The sequence below is a fragment of the Phocoena phocoena genome, chromosome 11 (assembly GCF_963924675.1).
Source record: "Phocoena phocoena chromosome 11, mPhoPho1.1, whole genome shotgun sequence".
In the NCBI taxonomy this organism is placed as follows: Eukaryota; Metazoa; Chordata; class Mammalia; order Artiodactyla; family Phocoenidae; genus Phocoena; species Phocoena phocoena.
In genome coordinates, this window is record NC_089229.1 from 51,243,245 (window position 1) to 51,262,791 (window position 19,547).

The 19,547-nt window shown below is 38.3% G+C and overlaps 1 protein-coding gene across 2 annotated transcripts in view; it reads right to left on the minus strand.

Annotated features, from left to right (window-relative positions):
- MSRB3 (methionine sulfoxide reductase B3) overlaps positions 1 to 19,547 on the minus strand; it is a 162,597-nt gene that overhangs the window by 73,524 nt on the left and 69,526 nt on the right. For both annotated transcript variants that reach the window (XM_065887644.1, XM_065887645.1), the window contains exon 4: positions 5,199 to 5,227. In XM_065887644.1, coding sequence (XP_065743716.1) covers positions 5,199 to 5,227 — 29 coding nt within the window. The remainder of the gene's footprint in view (positions 1 to 5,198; positions 5,228 to 19,547) is intronic.

A 19,547-nucleotide genomic window follows, 5' to 3' on the forward strand; every position in this document is an offset into this window, starting at 1 on the left:
TTCGTTGCTGGGCTCAGGCTTTCTCTAGCTGTGGTGAGCGGGGGCTACTCCTGGTTGCCGTGCGCGGGCCTCTCATTGCAGTGGCTCCTCTTGTTGTGGAGCACGGGCTCTAGGCACGTGGGCTTCAGTATTTGTGGCACACGGGCTCAGTAGTTGTGGCGCACAGGCTTAACTGCTCTGTGGCATGTGGGATCTTCTCAGAGCAGGGCTTGAACCCGTTTCCCCTGCATTGGCAGGCGGATTCTTAACTACTGCGCCACCAGGGGAGCCCAGTATTTTCTTATTAATGAAGGATGCCCAAAGACAGATTTCAATACTCTTATAGAGATTTATATTTGATTTCCTGGTTCTTCATTGTTATGAGAACTTTAAAAATAAGAAATTTTAAAACAACAAAATTGATTTGTAGGAGCTAAAAAGTATTGTCAACATATTCCCACATTTCTAATATCTGAAAATGTTTACCTTATTAATATTTCTTGAGAAAGGCTTACTATGTTAGGCAGATGGTCTCATTTGCTAATAAGCTTTCAAAACTCTAGTTCTACTATGTTCAAATTCCCTATTTCCCTTCAACTTAGTGACCACCATTAACAGCCCACTCTGTTTTTCACCCCTCATATGTTTTTGCCTCAAGCTTTAACTGATTATATTCTTTTAGTTCCTTACCCTGGTGTAGATTCCTTTTTAACTACAGATCTTAAAAGCGACACTAGCTGCTTTTTGTTCCTTGGAGTTTTTGAGTTTTTTTTTTTTTTCCTTTCAGGATAATTATATTCTGTTGTGCCTTTTATTATCGTGTCTTTTAGGATCTCCTAACCTTGTACACTCTTGGGCTTTATTTAATAGTGAGCTCTCTCCTCCACTCTCCACACTAAAGCACGCTCATTAGGTTTCTTAATCCTCCATAATTTGCTTTCATGAAATCTTATACCTTTGAGTTGCTGTGTTCTATGAGCCCATTTCCTTAGTACTGCTATTCCAAGCAGCCCAGAATCAACAAGCACTAAACATAAGCTTATTCACTTTCTCAGCCAACATGACTCTACAGAAAAAAAAAAAAAAAAAATCTTTGTTTTGAATGTTTACGGACCATGAAACTATACCATTTAACTTGGTATTTCATGTTCTCACCCAAACATTGCCTGAGAAGGTTAGGACCACAGAATTAAGACTCTGGGCAGTCCTTAACATACAGTTTTTAACTTATAGGCTTCATGTTCTTCTTGGTCAGAAAACTATTCTATTTTAATAGAACAGAAATAACAATATCCTGATGTTATATAGTGACTAGTAAATTCCAACTATATCTTTTCCTTATACCCAGAATTCAGGATATGAGAAAAACATATTTTTTCAGTTATTCTGCGAGAGCTCTGTTTTTCCAAATGGGTTGTTTTTAAAAGACATGTACACTTCCTTGAAATTTGACTACACAGCCAACTCTGGTCTTTTCAGCAATTCATTCTTTGCTTTGTCTTCCATTCTACTCTTCACTAGCACCTCTGCTGACAGGTATGCACAGAAAGGCCAAGAGAGCATATATTTTGGGTTTTGTTTTAACTTTCGAAGGAAAACCAACAACAACACACAAAACAAAACCCAACCAACCTCAGTAGTGAGTTGAAAGAGTTAATGAAGTTTCCAAAGGTGCCCAGCTTATTCAAGCAAAGTTTACACTTCAACCGTATGCATGTTAACTTGTGATCCTCCCCATCCAGATGATAGAAAGCAAAGCCAGTAAGTTCTTTATTTAATTGGTTTGCATCCACACACTGACCTCCAGGGCTCTGTTTACATAGCCTATCATGCAATATGCTCCACAGTTCTCTCCCTCTTTCAAAAGCATGTTTCTCCTGAGATTTGATATATGGCTTTCATGTTTAATCACTACATTAAACTCAATGCTCTGCTTCCTCCAGCATCAACTAACTTCCCTTCTTGGGAGGTGGGGAGAAGAGCACAGCTTCTTGCTACTTCTGAACATAAAAGGAAGTCTGTTTTACTCTATTAGTAAAATCACCAACTACACAGGATCATAGGCAAGCAACATTAGTACATCAGCTAGGAAACAGTATTAAAATGGAACCCTTAAAACTCCTTTAGAAAGAAGGTAGGCTGATTGCTCTCAATTGACAAAGCTGAAACCTTTGGGTGATTAAGTTATAAACCAACAGAAACGGAACTTAATCAGGCTACGACTCAGTACATAGAGGACACAGCTAGAAGGCAGCTAAAATTTTCATCAAATTAATCTTGAGGACAGGACGATTCTGGGGTTCTCAGATTGGAATTAATTCAGCACCTTCTGATTAAAGTTTTTCTTAACCTTCATCACATGAATAGAACATTCAGCGTCTCTAACTGAATGTGGACATGGTAATGTCAAGATCCTTTCCATAAGAATTTGTATGTGACTCAAATTTCTGAGAGAAATAAAAACCTCAAAAAAAATGATCTGTTTCAATAAATCAACACAATCTATAATTTTCAGGTTTTAAAAATCACATGAAATGTATGTATTTCACTTTAAGATAATTAAAGCAGAAAAAGAAAACTGAAACAAATGGCAAATTATTGATAACGGTAAAATCTAGATAATGAATGTGTGGGTGCTCATTTACTACACACTGTACTTTTATGTATAGTTGAAATTATAAATTCTTTTGAAACTTTAAAAAAATGCAAAGAAGTTGTTTGTGAATTTGGTTTTGTAGAAAAAAATCAATACAATTTTGATAAGAAAAAAATTAAATCACTATCTAGGTTGATCATTTTGGTATATATTCAATAGCTGACATTTTTTACCATGTGCTGACAATGAAAACTTTCCTTCCTTCCTCCTGAATCTCACTCCACAGCCTGAAACTCATTTACACAAACTGCGAATTGCAAATATGCAGTAAGCTCTGCATAAGTTGGGTTCTTTACTTGAAAAAAATATATATATATACACATATATATTTACTTTGAAATTCTTTCCTTTATGGCTAGTCATTGACCATAGTATTTATTTTTTTAAGGCTTTTTTTTTTCTTTCTTAGTAAGATCAGCATCTTCCTTCATTTAAAAATTTTACTTTGTCAGGAACAATGTTACAGTTGTATACAACATTAAACAGAGCTAGTTTATTTTCTGTATTTGATGAACAATAGAGAACCTGAACCTATTAAAGTCATACATTTAATTGTTCCAATATGCTACCTCATTTCTAACCAAAATTTGCATGATATAGAATGCCAAAGAATACATTTCTAACTTCCTTTGTCATGATTCCCTCATTTGATATTAAGCTAAAAGAATTTATAAGAAAAAAGAATTACCTGATTCTTGATCTGAAACCATCTGAATTATTTCCACAACATATTTAGATTCAAAATTAAAAGAATAAATAAACTTTTAATCAGTATTCCCCATAAGATTTTTCAGAGCACAAAACTTTGTAGTTTTCAAAGACATGCAGATGTTGTCCATGAAAGACGTTTTAAAAAATTAGGACTTGGAAAAAATAAGAATCATGAACAAAACCTTTGGTCACAAGAGTGAAAGATGTGTGCCTATACAGATGTTATAACTATTTTCATGATAAATACTAACTCTCACTACGGGAATTTAGCAGCACACTTTAATTTGCTTTTGAAAATTTAACATAAATTTTCTAACTTTGACAACAGCTGCCTAATATTTCAGTTTTATACACTATTTCCAGGTTTTACCTCTGAAATGAACCTAGTAGACTTTTTCATTTTTAAAAGCTATATTCCAGACCCTGTAGGCTAAAACCAGTTTTTGACTTGATGCTTAAGGAATTTGATCATAACAAAGTGGATTTTTAAATAAATATTTGATGACTGACTGGCAATGTTAAAAAGATATGCAATTTCATATAAAAATTCATTCTCAATTTTTTCATTTATCTCTTATTATATTTAAATATTTTAACTATTAAAAAATGACAAAGACTTTTTACACCATTTTGAGTCGCCTCCTATGAGTCAATAAAAAAGTCAAATAGTGGATACAATGCCATTATGCCTTTAGTCTCCATATCGTCAACATTGTAAACCAAATGTTTATCTTATGCTACCACTGTCACATGTGATTCAGAAGCCCAGGAGCACACAGAATGGAAAGATTTCTGGAATCACAGTTCTCAAGTTAGGTAAAATTGTTAACTCAAATGTACAGACTTCATATTTAAAGGGTCTCACCAAGTTGGAGAAATTCAAAAGAAAGATACAGGTTTTGAAGAAGAAAAGCATGTTGGCTCCTTAACACCACTATCAAAAAGAATACATAGTCTTTGGTCCCTTTGTGAAATAATAAACGAAAACTTTTAAGTTAAAACGTAGTGGAACTCAAACCAGAGTAAGAATGTTACTTTCAAATTCAATAAGTTATATATTTTCTGCAAACTATTTTCTCCTGAAATTGAAAATTAATGTTTATTTATCTATAACAGTTCACTAAAGGGCGTCATTCCTTCGTACTGAACATGAGGTAGTTTTGTGCTTTAATTGCAAACACCGTCAGAAACTATGAAGCACGTACATCTCAGCGAGTGACACAAAGACACAGTCAAATGTAAGGATTATATAGCTATATTCATGCTTAATGAGAAGAAAACATCTAATGAGGCTGATACGCCACTGTTTGTGAGACTGTCTTGATAGATACAAAATAATGGCTTAAGGTGACCTTCATTTTCCATCACCCACCTCCCCAACAAAACAAATTTTTAAAAATTAGCAAGTCATAGACAAATATCTATTTCTATTGGCTAAAACCCTCTGCAGTTTGCTGGATTAAATGTATCTGTTACCCATATGTGATGACAAGTCACTTGCAGAGAACTTTTAAATTACCCAGGATGCTTTGTCCAGTGAGAGAATAATATTCTATTTTTAGCAATGAGTAGGTACAACCCCCTCCTTTGCTTTTAAAATGAAGCTCTGCAGACACAGAGCATTTAATACTCATTTCAGAGCTATCGAGAATCCCAACGTGAACACCACCTCAAGTTATGATTCCAAGCAGCCACAAGCAGCCAACAGCCCTGCTTTGAGGTGGGGTTCATGTTTTGAAAAGAGACTGCCTAGTCTGTTTAAAATCAAAATGGTTCTTGATCTGATGCATTACTCCTCAGAGAATAATGTAAATAAAATATACTCAGAATAACATTATTAATGTAAACATACCTGAACCAGAGTCAAATTTGGTTTCTGACCTGCAAAGAGAAAGAAATTTTTTATGATATAAAAATTGCTTGTTAGACAATAACTGATTTTATGAGGAGGAAAAAAGATGCAATAGTTTTAAGTTTCAGTGCATGCATCAACAAGTAAGACAGCTTTTTAAGATGTAAATACGTATTTATTTCAACCATTTTAAATGCATGCATAACCCTAGGTCCTCTAAATATGTACATGTCCACAGAGATAGCGCAGTATGGAAAAGATATTAACTTTTTAGCTTGTTTTTGAGAGAAAGAGAATAAATTATGTTAAAAATAAAAGCACCCAATCTTTACAGATTAACTTGTTTCAGTAATATAATAAAGCAATAAAAACTCAAATTTAAAATTATCTTCTTTACTTATTATTCAAGATTTGCAATTATTCAACAGCAAGTAATTTTTCACTAAGTTCTTCACAGAGTAAATGAACCTAGTAACCCCATACATTTAATAAGAAGGAGAAAAAAATGTGAGCCCTTGTGGGAACATTATGTTTCAGATATAGGTTAATACTGGTTGTAAATTCAGAAGCCTTTGAAGCTCTGGGTCCGGCTGTGGGAAAACTGCTGTTGGGTAATTACTCTCAAGATGCTGCTGATGTGCTGTCAAGCAGAATTAACCCTATGACTAGGCCTATCTACACAAGCTACTATAAGACAGCATTGTCTATACCTAGCTCTCAAACCAATTAGTGGGCATGCTCCAGTCGGATTTATATCACACATTAACAATCAATAGTATATATGTTCACAGCTGCCACAGCAAGAGACAAGAACCAACCAGCAGGAGTCCTGTTAAAGGATGTTACATTGACAGAGAAGATTTTTTTTTTTTCCTGGGGAAATGTAGTTAACTAAGTGGGAAAGGAGATTTCTTTGAAATTATGCCAGGGTACCAAAGCACCTTTGGAAGCGGTGGCTTTCTTTACCTAAATTAGCTTCAAGAGAAGTCATCAAAGGAGGAAGAGGCAAAGGATAAGCAGGAGACAGCTTCCTTTGACATAAAAATTCATTTTCTCAAGTATTCCCAAATAAAGTTTCAGCTGATGCTCAAACCAAGTCAATAATCATAAAAACAGAAAACTTACTATTACAACCACGGTTATCAACAACCACCACTGTAATCCAGGTTCATATTTGTCTCAGACCCTGGTCCCACCATAGTCCTCATCTCAGTCCTTAGGTGTCCCTGACTCCTATTTCAGGTGTAAACCCATTTTCACTTTTTGTCCTCTCCTGTTCTGGAAAGCCTGGCCTCATGCCCTCTTCTTTGTTTCCAGCATCCCTGAGCATAACTCTAAACGACACTTACCACGCGTTGTCCTGCTTGTTTCCCAGCCTATCTTCCCCACTGGACTCTGCCTTACTAACGTCTGTAGCCAGGGCGCCTACGCAGTGCCTGGTGCTTGTACTCAACACATGTCTATAAAGGGAAACCCCTGCCTCCACAGACATCCTTATCTCCCTCTCAGCTGTATAAGAGGTGCTCTTCCTTCTGCCTGAGGTTCCCTGCATTTACATCCTAAAGTGCACTCTCTCATCTCCCCTGAAACCAGGTTGGATTAGTTACCCCTTCCTCCGGTTGTATCTTCGATATCCGCGTCTCCCCAAGTTCCTCCTCCCTTCTGCACAGAAGTGCTCCAGAATTAATTAAAACCCTCCTTCAAATCTGTGTCCTACTCTTTTCATCCCTCTTTCTTCCTGGCTTTACAAGCAAGTTTATTGAAAGGAAAGACTATATTCTATATTGCACGTCTTCCTTTCCTGACCTCCCAACATATTCACTCTTTGAACCACTAAGATCTGTGCTAAGTTTTCTCAGTGGCTTCCTAATGCTGAAGCCCACAGCCCTGTTACAGTCCCTAATTTACTAAGCCTTTCTCCAACTAAAATCCTACCTGAATGTCACACTGTGACCTCAGATGCCACAAGTACTGAACTGCATTCATTTTCCTTTCCCTCAAATATAATTCTCCTGCTATAGACTCCCTATTAAGTCAGAAATTATGATGTTATTCTAGTTTTCTTCTGCACCCTCGCTATCTAAGCTGTCACCCAGACCTGCTGACTCTACCACCTTCCCCTCCTCTCTATCCTCAGTCTTACCATCTTAGGCCTATCTTTGGCTCAATAATCTCATAACCTGTATCCCCCACTCCCTTCCGACCCACCCTCTAATCAGCTGCCAGACGTTTCCAAAACACTAATCTGATCACATTGTCACCACCCCAACAACTAGAGCAGAGTTTTTCCAAACTCGGGTCACAAGTTGACCCATCAGGGGATTATAAAATTAATTTAGTGGATTGCAACTAGTATTTTTTTCAAAAAATGAAACAGAACAGAAAAGAAGACAGATGCATCCCATATTGAGAGTATATGCAGTTTAGAGGTGGATTAGAGGCAGGATTAGAGGGCGGGGGGCGGAGAGCCAGATCACGGTAGGCCCCTCATATGCCACGCAGAGGACTGTGAACTTGGTGTCCCTAGGTCAGTGGCTTTTAAACGTTTTTGTCTGTGACCCATAGTAAGACATACCTTTTTACATGGTGACTTATTACCAGGCTTGGCCCTAATATTTGCAGGGCCTTGGCAAGAGGACAAACAGGGATACAATACAGCTAATTATTTAAAAGTTACAAGCCAAGGCAATAAACTGTTAGAAAAGTATACTAACCTACCTTGACAGATATACCTGATAACAAAAACAATGAAAACTGTGTGTGAAACTATTGATACCAAGTAACTGAGAATAGTGCAAATTTTAAATTAATTTCGTCTTCCACTGAAAGACTTATTCAGCCTGGGGAAATTCAGGGGCAATGGCAACTAGGCCAAGTGTGAGAAGAGGAGAAGCCTCCCTCAGCCTTCTCTTCCAGTGGCTATGGAGTCTATAAGAGAAACACCTCCTTTCTTTTCTTCTTTATTGGGGGAGGGGCTCTTTCATTTCTGTCAGAGGCTCTGTACTCCTACCCACCCCCCATTGCCTGTCCCCACCAGCCAGGCCCCTGAGCTCCAAGTCCATCTAGACTATAACAGTCAGGCCCAAGAGCCAACCTCTGGCTTCTAGGTGCTCCCAGCTCCCCACTCTCACAGGAAGGTTTGAATTAAGAATTCTCTGACCAGGAATGTGGAAGAATAGGAAAAGCATTTTGCCCTCCCTCTTTGTTTCCACTTCTTTCTGCCCTCTAAACTGTAGCCTTCACTCTCACCAAATCAAACTATTGCCATGTTATTTTGTAACCAAGCAGGACCCTATGGGGCCTTCCCAGGACAGGCCTTCCCCCACATCCTCTGCTTTAGCTCCACTCTGAAGTACCTAGATAATAGTATATGAGGCAAATTTCCACCAAATGGAAGAACTACTTGATGACCATGAGCACACAGCCCCAGGCCTCCTGGAGCCTAAGGACTGATAATGTTAACCCCTGTGACACCACGCTGCTGCCTCACCATCAGCTAATCAGAGAACTGTGTACAAGCTGATCACATACTCCTCCTCTCCCGGCCTTTAAAACCTAGAGGGGTGGGATAGGGAGGGTGGGAGCGAGATGTAAGAGGGAAGGGATATGGGGATATATGCACATGTATAGCTGATTCACTTTGTTAAACAGCAGAAACTAACACAACGTTGTAAAGCAATAATACTCCAATAAAGATGTTAAAAAAAAAAAAAAGAATGCTTTGCCAAAACACTTTGGGGAGCTGGAGGCTTTTCAGGGCATGAGCCACCTTGTCTCTTTGCATGGCCTTGCAATAAACCTTTCTCTGCTCCAAACTCCGAGGTTCCAGTTTGTTTGGCCTCACTGTGTGTCCGGCACATGAACTTGTGTTAACAATTTCACAGCCTTCATCCAGTATCCTCATCTTAGACACACTTCCCCCAGCTCATCACTGACAAACTCTGACTCCACAGACTTGCCTCAATTCTGGCAGCAACTTGCCTGGCCCCCTCACCTCCTAGAGCTCCTTGCTCGCCTTCAGTTACTCCACAGTGTGGGCCTGGCACGGCAATCCCCACACCATGTGGCACTGATACTAAGCCCAGCAGGGTGCATGCAAGGTCTCGCCCATCTTCATGTTCCCAGCACTAGGCACAGCACCTGGTATTTAAGAGTTATTAAAAATGTGTAGCAGAAGTTAACACATGAACAAATGGATCTGTAAATTAACAGAGGGCCAAAAACCAGATATAATGACCAAAAGCTCTAAAAAATGCCTCTTTTGAGAGATGAAAAATCATACCAGAAAACTGTTAATCCCCAGACCATCTTATCTCTTCCAGAGATAGCTGGTCAGTATGTAAAATATACACATAATGTGCAGAGAAAACATCTTCACAAACTAATTAATGACATTAGATATCAGTTTTCAAGAAAGAATATTTTCAGAATTCTTAGACACAGTACTGAATCTTCAAAAGCCACAACTAATCTAATAATAATTAAAACGTAATAATGGAAGTTAATACTGTCAGTTTTAGGGGTTGAGAAAACTGGTCCTATGGTATAAGTTAATTTAGATTTCTATTAAATTTTACATACACACATACATACACAGAGACACAAAGTACTCCTCTATTATACTATGGACTCTGATCATCTCTACTCATAAATCCTCTGTAAGAAAGTAAGTAAATTATAGATAGGACAAAGAAATGGCAAGTATGAAAAAAGAATTCACACAATACATATTATACAAGAAAGACAAAGAGGGATGGTTCATTCATTCATTCCAAACACATTTCTTATGCGCTTATTTTTATTCATATACCATGCTGGATGGTAGGAATACAAAGATGCATAAAGTAAGGTTGTACGGGGTATAAGGTTGATAAATATATTTGTGTCTCCACAGACACCCATTTTACTCCTTATTATATACTTAACATCTAAGCTTAAAGCTATTCAACCAGTTCTTTTGGCAATCGCCAAAAGATGGTGAATATAGCCCAGACTGTTACTATTTTCCAATATCCATTCTCCCCTTTTTTATTTTGGAAATAGAATCTCTGAGTTTTAGATGGGCACATGCCTGCTGAGGTAAGACAGTTTTTTCACAATATTTCCCACTTCTCTTGTTTTGACCATGTGACTAAGTTCTTGCCAAAAGGATGCAAGGAGAAGCATTATGAGTTATGCCCTTGAAGCAAATGTCTGCACCCCTCGCCTTCTTCCCACTGGCTAGAATGCAGATGTGATTCCAGGAGCTGAAGCAGCCATTCTTAGATCATGAGAGAGAAGCTGATAGTAGAGCACCAGCCTTTGGCTGATGGTACACACACACAAGTAGCACCATATCAATCCCAAACTGCTACTATGTTTAAGCCATTATTATTTTGGAGTCTTGTGAGAACAGTTGTAACAGTAATGCCACATTAAAAAAAGGCTTCAACTAAAACTTAAAAATTTTTAAACCTGAAAAGTTTTTATGAATTTTAAAACCAGAAAGTGTAGATGCTAGGAAAATTTAAGTATCATTATTATTTTTTAAATAATTAAAATATATAACGTATGTATTCTTTTGATAATAAAGTTTCAGATTTTCAAAAGAGGGCAGTGTTAGTCATTGGTTAGAGCTCTATAGTCCTGAACAAGCTTATAAAACTGCTGTTCTCTATTTATAGGAAATAACCTAGTGTTTATGAAAGTTTTATGTATATTGAAGTCAAGTTTTTAAAAATTTTTATTATTTTTAAAATATTATTATTTTTAAAATTTTCTCTTATGAGGAATCCACAAAGTCTCAGAGAACACTGCTTTTTTGCTTACTTTCAACTGTATTGAAAAAATTTAAATGGGACCCATGTAAGTATGAACTACAGGTTAATGAAGTCAAAGTTCCAAAAGGTTTCAGACAACATGTGGAACAGTGAGGATGCTGTTCTTATTATATTTAATTGATGTCAACTAAAGATTGTAGCTGCAAAAAATTTTTAGAGGGAAGGAGTAGGAGGGGCAGACTGATTTTTGCCTATTAGTGTATTATATATGGCAACTCCATACCAAGGATTTTCTAGGACAATCCAAGTCAAATAACCTGTCCTGCTGTCGCCCCTAAAGTATGGAAAATTTTCAGAAATTCCAATATTTCAGGATCCTACTTATAAGTCTAAGAATTTCTTCTTACCCCTACAAGTAATTCAAAGGCTTTCATCAGACCAAAGGCTAGTAATAATGGCAGTGAATATTTATGCACCTTCTTTCAGTTACATAAACATAATACACTTCCTCTCCTTGGAATGCTCTCTCTTCCTCCCCCTCACCCACTCCAGTATCCCTTAACCCCTTTGCCTACTTACCTTCTAAAACTTTCTCCATTATTAGCTTAATTATCAGTTCTTTGAAGAAGAGTAGCCAGACTAGATTAAATCCCTTGAGTTTATACTCTTATAGCACCAGGCACTCCTTTGCACTCGTCAGGGTTGTAACTCTACGTTTGTTCACGTAGTTATTTGATCATACTAAAAGAGTTCACTAATTGTGGCAGACACTATCTGTTGTGTATGTAATGGCCAGTCTCCCTTTTCTCTGATAACAGAATTGCAATTTTTGAAGGGTGCGGAAAAATGTGTCCACCCTAGGAATGAATCATTATTAGGCTAAGCCATCTGTGGCAATCCTAATCTCCTTTGTCAGTGACTGGTTCAAGGACAGGGATGGAACCCCGCTCTGAGCAGTGAGAGGTACAGGGAAGTCTGCTGGGGGTACTTTTTGGGAAGGTTTTTCCTCATGAAAAGGACAGGGGTGATTTAGGGAGAAGGCCCTTTTCCTACACTCTCCCTGTTTCCTGCCTTTAAAGTTATTACGTAAGAATACTTAGAATTGCTGTAGCAATCTTGTAACTATGAGGAGAAGGCCAAGAAAATAGCAGAAATGCCAACCCGGAATCCTAATTTCATTCCAATTCCAGAACAGCCTTTCTCTAGAATTCCCGCTGAGTTAGAAAGTCAAGTCTAGCATTGTTAGGCCACACTCACTTGGGTATTTCTGTTACTTTTAAACCAACATATTCTAACTGATATTGTCACCATAGCAGTACTAGGTTATGAACTATCTACTTATTGTGTTTAAAACTTAGACCTCTATGTTATATTTTGATAATAATGATGCTATAAATACAAAAGACAGAAAAATATGCAGAAAGAAAACAAAATGAATTTGAATGTTTAAAGACATGTTAGCTACCACAACTAAAAATGAAGAAAAGATACAAATAAAAGATACCCATTAACTGCATGCTTAATTTTTTTAACTGAAAAATATAAATTAAAAAACCAGAAATTTAGAAGTCAAGATGATAATCATTAGCAGAACAGCAGCAAAGTCCCTCCTAAGTTGCTTGAAGATCTCTTACGTGAGCCTGTCCATGAGAACCTTCAAGTTCAGTTACCAGGACACAGCTACAATTCTTCTTCATTTATCGACAGTGTCTTTCACTGAGCACCGTAATGTACTGCAGATAACATGCCTGTATAAATTCCTGCTCCCCGTGACACAGTTCTGCTTCCACTGGTACTGTTTTTATTTCTCCTTTTAACCAGGTCCTAGCACTTTCACTGGGATCACTGCCACCCTGATAAGTTAGAGACTTTATGCAGCAGTGATGTAGTCTATGAAGCACTTAAGACTGAGGTAGCAATCGTGGAAAAGGCAGCCGATAGAGACGGACAGACTAGAGCCCAGTCCCAGGTCTTCCACTTTCTACCCTGTGTGATTTTACAGAAGTTCATTACACTCTATATCTTAGTTTCACTATCTACAGAATGGGAGTAATGTTTACCTTTTAAAAGTTTTGTGTAGGTTAAGTGAGATGATACTGTAAAATGTGTAGGTCAGGTCCTGGCATATATTAGAAGCTGAATAAAAGGTAGGTTTTATCTAATCAATAATATTAAATAAAGTTTATGGCTACAAGTACAAGTAGCAATATTTTAGCAAGTAAAAAAAATACTATATTATAAAAAGAAAGAATGTATTACTCTGATATCTTACTTGGGGTGCAATTTTAATATGAGTATCAAAAACCATGCAGGAAAAAATGAGGGAACAGCAATAAAAATAACTGAAGAAACTGGAAATATTTAAAAGGGAATGCTAATGGAAAATAATATAGATGACCCAATTACACAATACAGAAAAGCAGTCTTATTTGTCCTTAAAACACAAAACATTCTCTAACTAAAACAGCTGCACAGTGCACTTGAGAGCTTACTGGAATAAGAATCAGGAGACCTGGATTCCAGTTCAGCAACCAGGACAAGTCATTTAACTTGTGAGCTGCATTTTTCTCATTAGTAAAATTAGACATTAGAAATAAATCAATGCTGCTCCATACAGCCTACCCCATGGAGAGGTAAGCTATCTAAATTTTTCTACAGTTCCCAAGAATAAAGAAAAGGAAAAGGGGAAAGGAGAGAGCAGAGGAAAAGTGAATATGAGATGATAAAAATTGGCATCTGTAGAACTTGAACCTACAGATAAATAAGACTGAAAAAATAGGTCATTGTTAAGACCATTTTTGGCTCTCCAGGTTCTACAGTTTTCTCTAGGCCATATTGATAACTGCCTTCTTTGAATTTCAATATCATTTCCTGTCTGTATGATTTATAGTACTTAATCATATGTTTCATTTAAAATAATTTAACTGTTTCTTGTGTATATAACTCTTACAGAGAATAAAGCTTTTAAAGTAAAGATTCTTTAGCTATTGAGAATAAATTCAAAACACTAAAGAAAACGGGGTTAAGGAGAATAGAGTACACTTTCACGTTAGGAGTTGAACTGTGTCCTCCCAAACTTCATATGCTGAAGTTGTAACCCCTAGTAACTCAGAATGTGACTGTATTTGGGGATAAGGTTTTTAAAGAAGTAATTAAGTTAAAATGAAGTCATTCAAGTGGGCCCTAATCCAATATGACTGGCGTTCTTTTGAGAAAAGGAAACTAGGACACAGACACACACAGAGGGAAGACCGTGTGAGGACACAGAGAGAGGACAGCCATCCACAAGTCAAGGAGAGAGGTCTCAGAAGAACCCAACCCTCTGACACCTTGATCTCAGACTTCCAGCCTCCAGAACTGTGAGACAATAAATTTCTGTTGTTTAAGACACTGTCTATGGTACTATGGTACTTTGTTATGGCAGCCCTAGCAAACTTGTACAAACTTCTTCAGTCAGATATTTAGCAACCTCAGACCTCCAATAAAAGCCAAAAACCTAGAAATTAGCTGGAAATAAAAATGTCTACAGCTTTCATACACTTTAACCCATTTTAGGTACAAAATATGTTTGATTTCTCTATCCTCCCTTAATATTTTTAACCATATTCTGCCAAAGTGCTTTACCTGCATTTTGACCATTGGGCAGCTGCTTCTGCAAATTAGTAGAGACCACCAGCTGGCACAGCATAAGACTGTGATCAATGGGCTCTTTGTATCTTCATACTGCTGTGGGAAAATGTTTCGAATGGTTTTGCTTGGTCCTTTAACACTGATGTTATATACATGTCACGTGCTCTCTGGGGGATGAGGCAGACTTGGGAGGTAATAACATTTACTGCTCTACATCAGTTTGACATATAATACTTCTTTATTTATTTTGCCTGGAAATTTTCATTTCTACTCTAGGTTGTAATCAGAAAAAGAATGAGGAATGCAAGGATTCTTCAATATATGCAAATCAATCAATGTGAAAAAACATATTAACAAATTGAAGGAGAAAAACCATATGATCATCTCAATAGATGCAGAAAAAGCTTTAGACAAAATTCAACACCCATTTGTGGTAAAAACCCTCCAGAAAGTAGGCATTGAGGGAACTTACTCAACATAATAAAGGCCATATATGACAAACTCACAGCCCACATCATTCTCAATGGTGAAAAACTGAAAGCATTTCCTCTAAGATCAGGAACAAGACAAGGTTGTCCACTCTCACCACTCTTATTCAACATAGTTTTGGAAGTTTTAGCCACAGCAATCAGAGAAGAAAAAGAAATAAAAGGAATCCAAATCGGAAAAGAAGAAGTAAAGCTGTCACTGTTTGCAGATGACATGATACTAAACATAAGAGAAACCTAAAGATGCTACCAGAAAACTACTACAGCTAATCAATGAATTTGGTAAAGTAGCAGGATACAAAATTAATGCACAGAAATCTCTTGCATTCCTATACACTTATGATGAAAAATCTGAAAGAGAAATTAAGGAAACACTCCCGTTTATCACTGCAACAAAAAGAATAAAATACCTAGGAATAAACCGACCCAAGGAGACAAAAGACCTGTATACAGAAAACTATAAGACACTGATGAAAGAAATTAAAGATGATACAAACAGATGGAGAGATATACCATGTTTTTGGATTGGAAGAATCAACATTGTGAAAATGACTCTACTACCCAAAGCAGTCTACAGATTCAATGCAATCCTTATCAAACTACCACTGGCATTTTTCACAGAACTAGAACAAAAAATTTCACAATTTGTATGGAAACACAAAAGACCCCGAATAGCCAAAGCAATCTTGAGAAAGAAAACCGGAGCTGGAGGAATCAGGCTTCCTGACTTCAGGCTATACTACAAAGCTACAGCAATCAAGACAGTATGGTACTGGCACAAAAACAGAAATATAGGTAAATGGAACAGGATAGAAAGCCCAGAGATAAACCCACGCACAAATGGCTACCTTATTTTTGATAAAGGAGGTAAGAATATACAATGGAGCAAAGACAGCCTTCTTCAATAAGTGGTGCTGGAAAACCGGACAGCTACATGTAAAAGAATGAAATTAGAACACTGCCTAACACCATACACAAAAATAAACTCAAAGTGGATTAAAGACCTAAATGTAAGGCCAGACACTATCAAACTCTTAGAGGAAAACATAGGCAGAACACTCTATGACATAAATCACAGCAAGATCCTTTTTGACCCACCTCCTAGAGAAATGGAAATAAAAACAAAACTAAACAAATGGGACCTAATGAAACTTGAAAGCTTTTGCACAGCGAAGGAAACCATAAACAAGATGAAAAGACAACCCTCAGAATGGGAGAAAATATTTGCAAATGAAGCAACTGACAAAGGATTAATCTCCAAAATACAAGCAGTTCATGCAGCTCAATATAAAAAAAACAAACAACCCAATCCAAAAATGGGCAGAAGACCTAAATAGACATTTCTCCAAAGAAGATATACAGATTGCCAACAAACACGTGAAAGAACGCTACTCTTCACTGCAGCATGTGGGCTTCTCATTGCGGTGGCTTCTCTTGTTGCGGAGCACGGGCTCTAGGCACACGGGCTTCAGCAGTCGTGGTATGAGGGCTCAGGAGTTGTGGCGCACTGGTTTAGTTGCTCTGCGGCATGTGGGATCTTCCCGGACCAGGGCCAAAACCCGTGTTCCCTGCATTGGCAGGCAGATTCTTAACCACTGTGCCACCAGGGAAGCCCTGGGGGAGCTATTTTAAATAAAGTGGTCAGGGATATGCTTTAGAAGGAGATGACATTTCAGCTGACACCTAAAGAATGACAAGGAGCCCACATACAATGGGGGTGCAAAATGGAATTTTTGGTGGAGATTCCAAAGGAAAGGACCAATGCAAAAACCCAAGCTTGAGGGCTTCCCTGGTGGTGCAGTGGTTGAGAGTCCGACTGCCGATGCAGGGGAAACGGGTTCGTGCTCCGGACCGGGAAGATCCCACATGCCGCGGAGCAGCTGGGCCCGTGAGCCATGGCCACTGAGCCTGCGCGTCCGGAACCTGCGCTCCGCAACAGGAGAGGCCACAACAGTGAGAGGCCCGCGTTACCACAAAAAGAAAAAAAAAAACAACCAAGCTTGGCATGAAGAAGAAGGAGAAGGAGGGGGAGAGAAAGAGGAAGGGGAGAAGAAGACTGGATCTAGAAAGGAGTGAATAAAAGAGAGAACAGTAAGACAGAAAGTCAGAGAAGTAGACAAGGGCCAGATCACAACTTTAAAAGCCATTGTAGGGCTTCCTTGGTGGTGCAGTGGTTAAGAATCTGCCTGCCAGTGCAGGGGACATGGGTTTGATCCCTGGTCCGGGAAGATCCCACGTGGCATGGAGCAACTAAGCCTGTGCGCCACAACTACTGAGCCTGCACTCTAGAGCCCGCGAGCCACAACTACTGAAGCCCGAGTGCCACAACTAATGAAGCCTGTGCGCCTAGAGCCCATGCTCTGCAACAAGAGAAGCCACTGCTATGAGAAGCCCGTGCACCGCAAAGAAGAGTAGCCACTGCTCGCCGCAACCAGAGAAAGTCTGCGCACAGCAACAAAGACCCAATGCAGCCAAAATATTAATTAATTAATTTTTAAAAAATAGTACCTTTACTAAGTATATGGGGGGAAATGAGAGAAGAGTAGATTTTGCTGCTTCTGAGTCATTCTGCTACCACTATTTCTTGCTAATTCCTGATTTATTCTTGTGAGCTGCTAGGATCAATAAGAAAGTTTCAAGCTGTATGGTCCCACACAGGATCTCAGATTAGTATAATTTTATTGTATTTTTTTAATCTTGAAGATACTAAAAGCATGATTTATAATAGAAAAGTATATAACTGCCTTAAAAAGAGATGATACAAAATGTCTCTTGACCTAATTTGGGGACAAAAATTCATATTAAATCACTGGTTCCGTAGGCCCAAATCAATGAGTCTGGAAGATGTATGATTACATCAAGCTTTTCAAAAGCACAGATTAGTCTGGAAATCTGTACTCTTAAATTCTCCAGATGATCTTGAGAACTACTGACCTGGATGGCATCCCTTAAAACAAAGAATATTTCTCCTATTTAAAATAACAAGGCATCCCACCTTTCTAACGATTTAAATTTGTATCTATTCGTTATTTCCAAAATAAGTTTCTGCCCGATAAAGAGGTAAAAAAATTCCCGTCACAGATTGTTGTGCAACACTACTATAAAGTTGTTTGTGGGAAGCAGTGAACTAAGTACAAAAGAAGTGAAAAATTTGTCAGAAGAGATCCAGTCCCAGAGCAAAAAATGATACATTTGCCACTTTCTTGGGGAACTTATTAAAAACATTCGATTACACAGCTATTGTTTCTGGCCACATGAATCAAATGATAAAACCATAGATTTCATGGTTTACTCAGACTAGGCTAGCAAATTAAAAAGATTCATCACTAAAAAGATGTGTCTTGTGTGGTCAGTAAATTTACACTCCACTAAACCTCCAAGCAAAAATAATACGAAAGACAAAGATTCAATATCAAGACGCTTTCCTTCAAATCTGGAAACCATGAACAGTTCACTAGAAGATCTGAACTTTCATTAAGTCATAGTCAAGAGCATTTATGGAGAGCTCACTACCTGCAAAGCACTCTATTTTAAGGAAGAGGTCTTGTTTAAAGTAGCCATAATTCAGCCCATAAAGCCCTTTATAGTTAAAGATGAACAGTTTGAACCTCAATCAGGAGCAAATGGGTAGCTGGTTCAGACTGAAGGATGCGGGTGTAATTTGGTCAGTGCCACTCAGTTTAAGTTGAATGGGCCTTTGCAGTTTGTGTAAATTCTACCTTCTGGGTGGTCTTCCAGAGCAACCTCAAAAAGGGCACACCACAGAGGTACTGGAGTTAATTTATGCTTATGTAGACTATGAGTCATGCAACAGCCATTAACACTAGATACTTAAGTGAGCACATAGAAGTAAAACGTGCAATCTCCATCAGCATAGGGCCAACTTTCCTTACGGTAAAAAAAACTGCAACTAGAATGAACACTAAAAAACAAATCAAGGGCTTCCCTGGTGGCGCAGTTGTTGGGAGTCCGCCTGCCGATGCAGGGGACGTGGGTTCGTGTCCCGGTCTGGGAGGATCCCACATGCCACAGAGTGGCTGGGCCCGTGGGCCATGGCCGCTGAGCCTGTGCGTCTGGAGCCTGTGCTCCACAGCGGGAGAGGCCACAGCAGTGAGAGGCCCGCATACAGCAAAAAAAAAAAAAAAAAAAATCAAGACACAAATGAACAAAAGTATAGTTTGTTCCAAGTACAATGCAAGATAATAAAGGCAAAATATAAAGAGCAGGGACTTCCTTGGTGGTCCAGTGGTTAAGAATCTGCCTTCCAATGCACGGGACGCAGGTTCGATCCCCGGTCGGGGAACTAAGATCCCACATGCTGCAGAGCAACTAAGCCTGCAAGCCGCAACTATGGAGGCCACACACCGCGACTAGAGAAGCCAATGCACTGCAACGAAGATCTCACGTACAGCAACTAAGACCCGAGGCAACCAAATAAATAAATTAATTAATAAATATATATATATAAATAG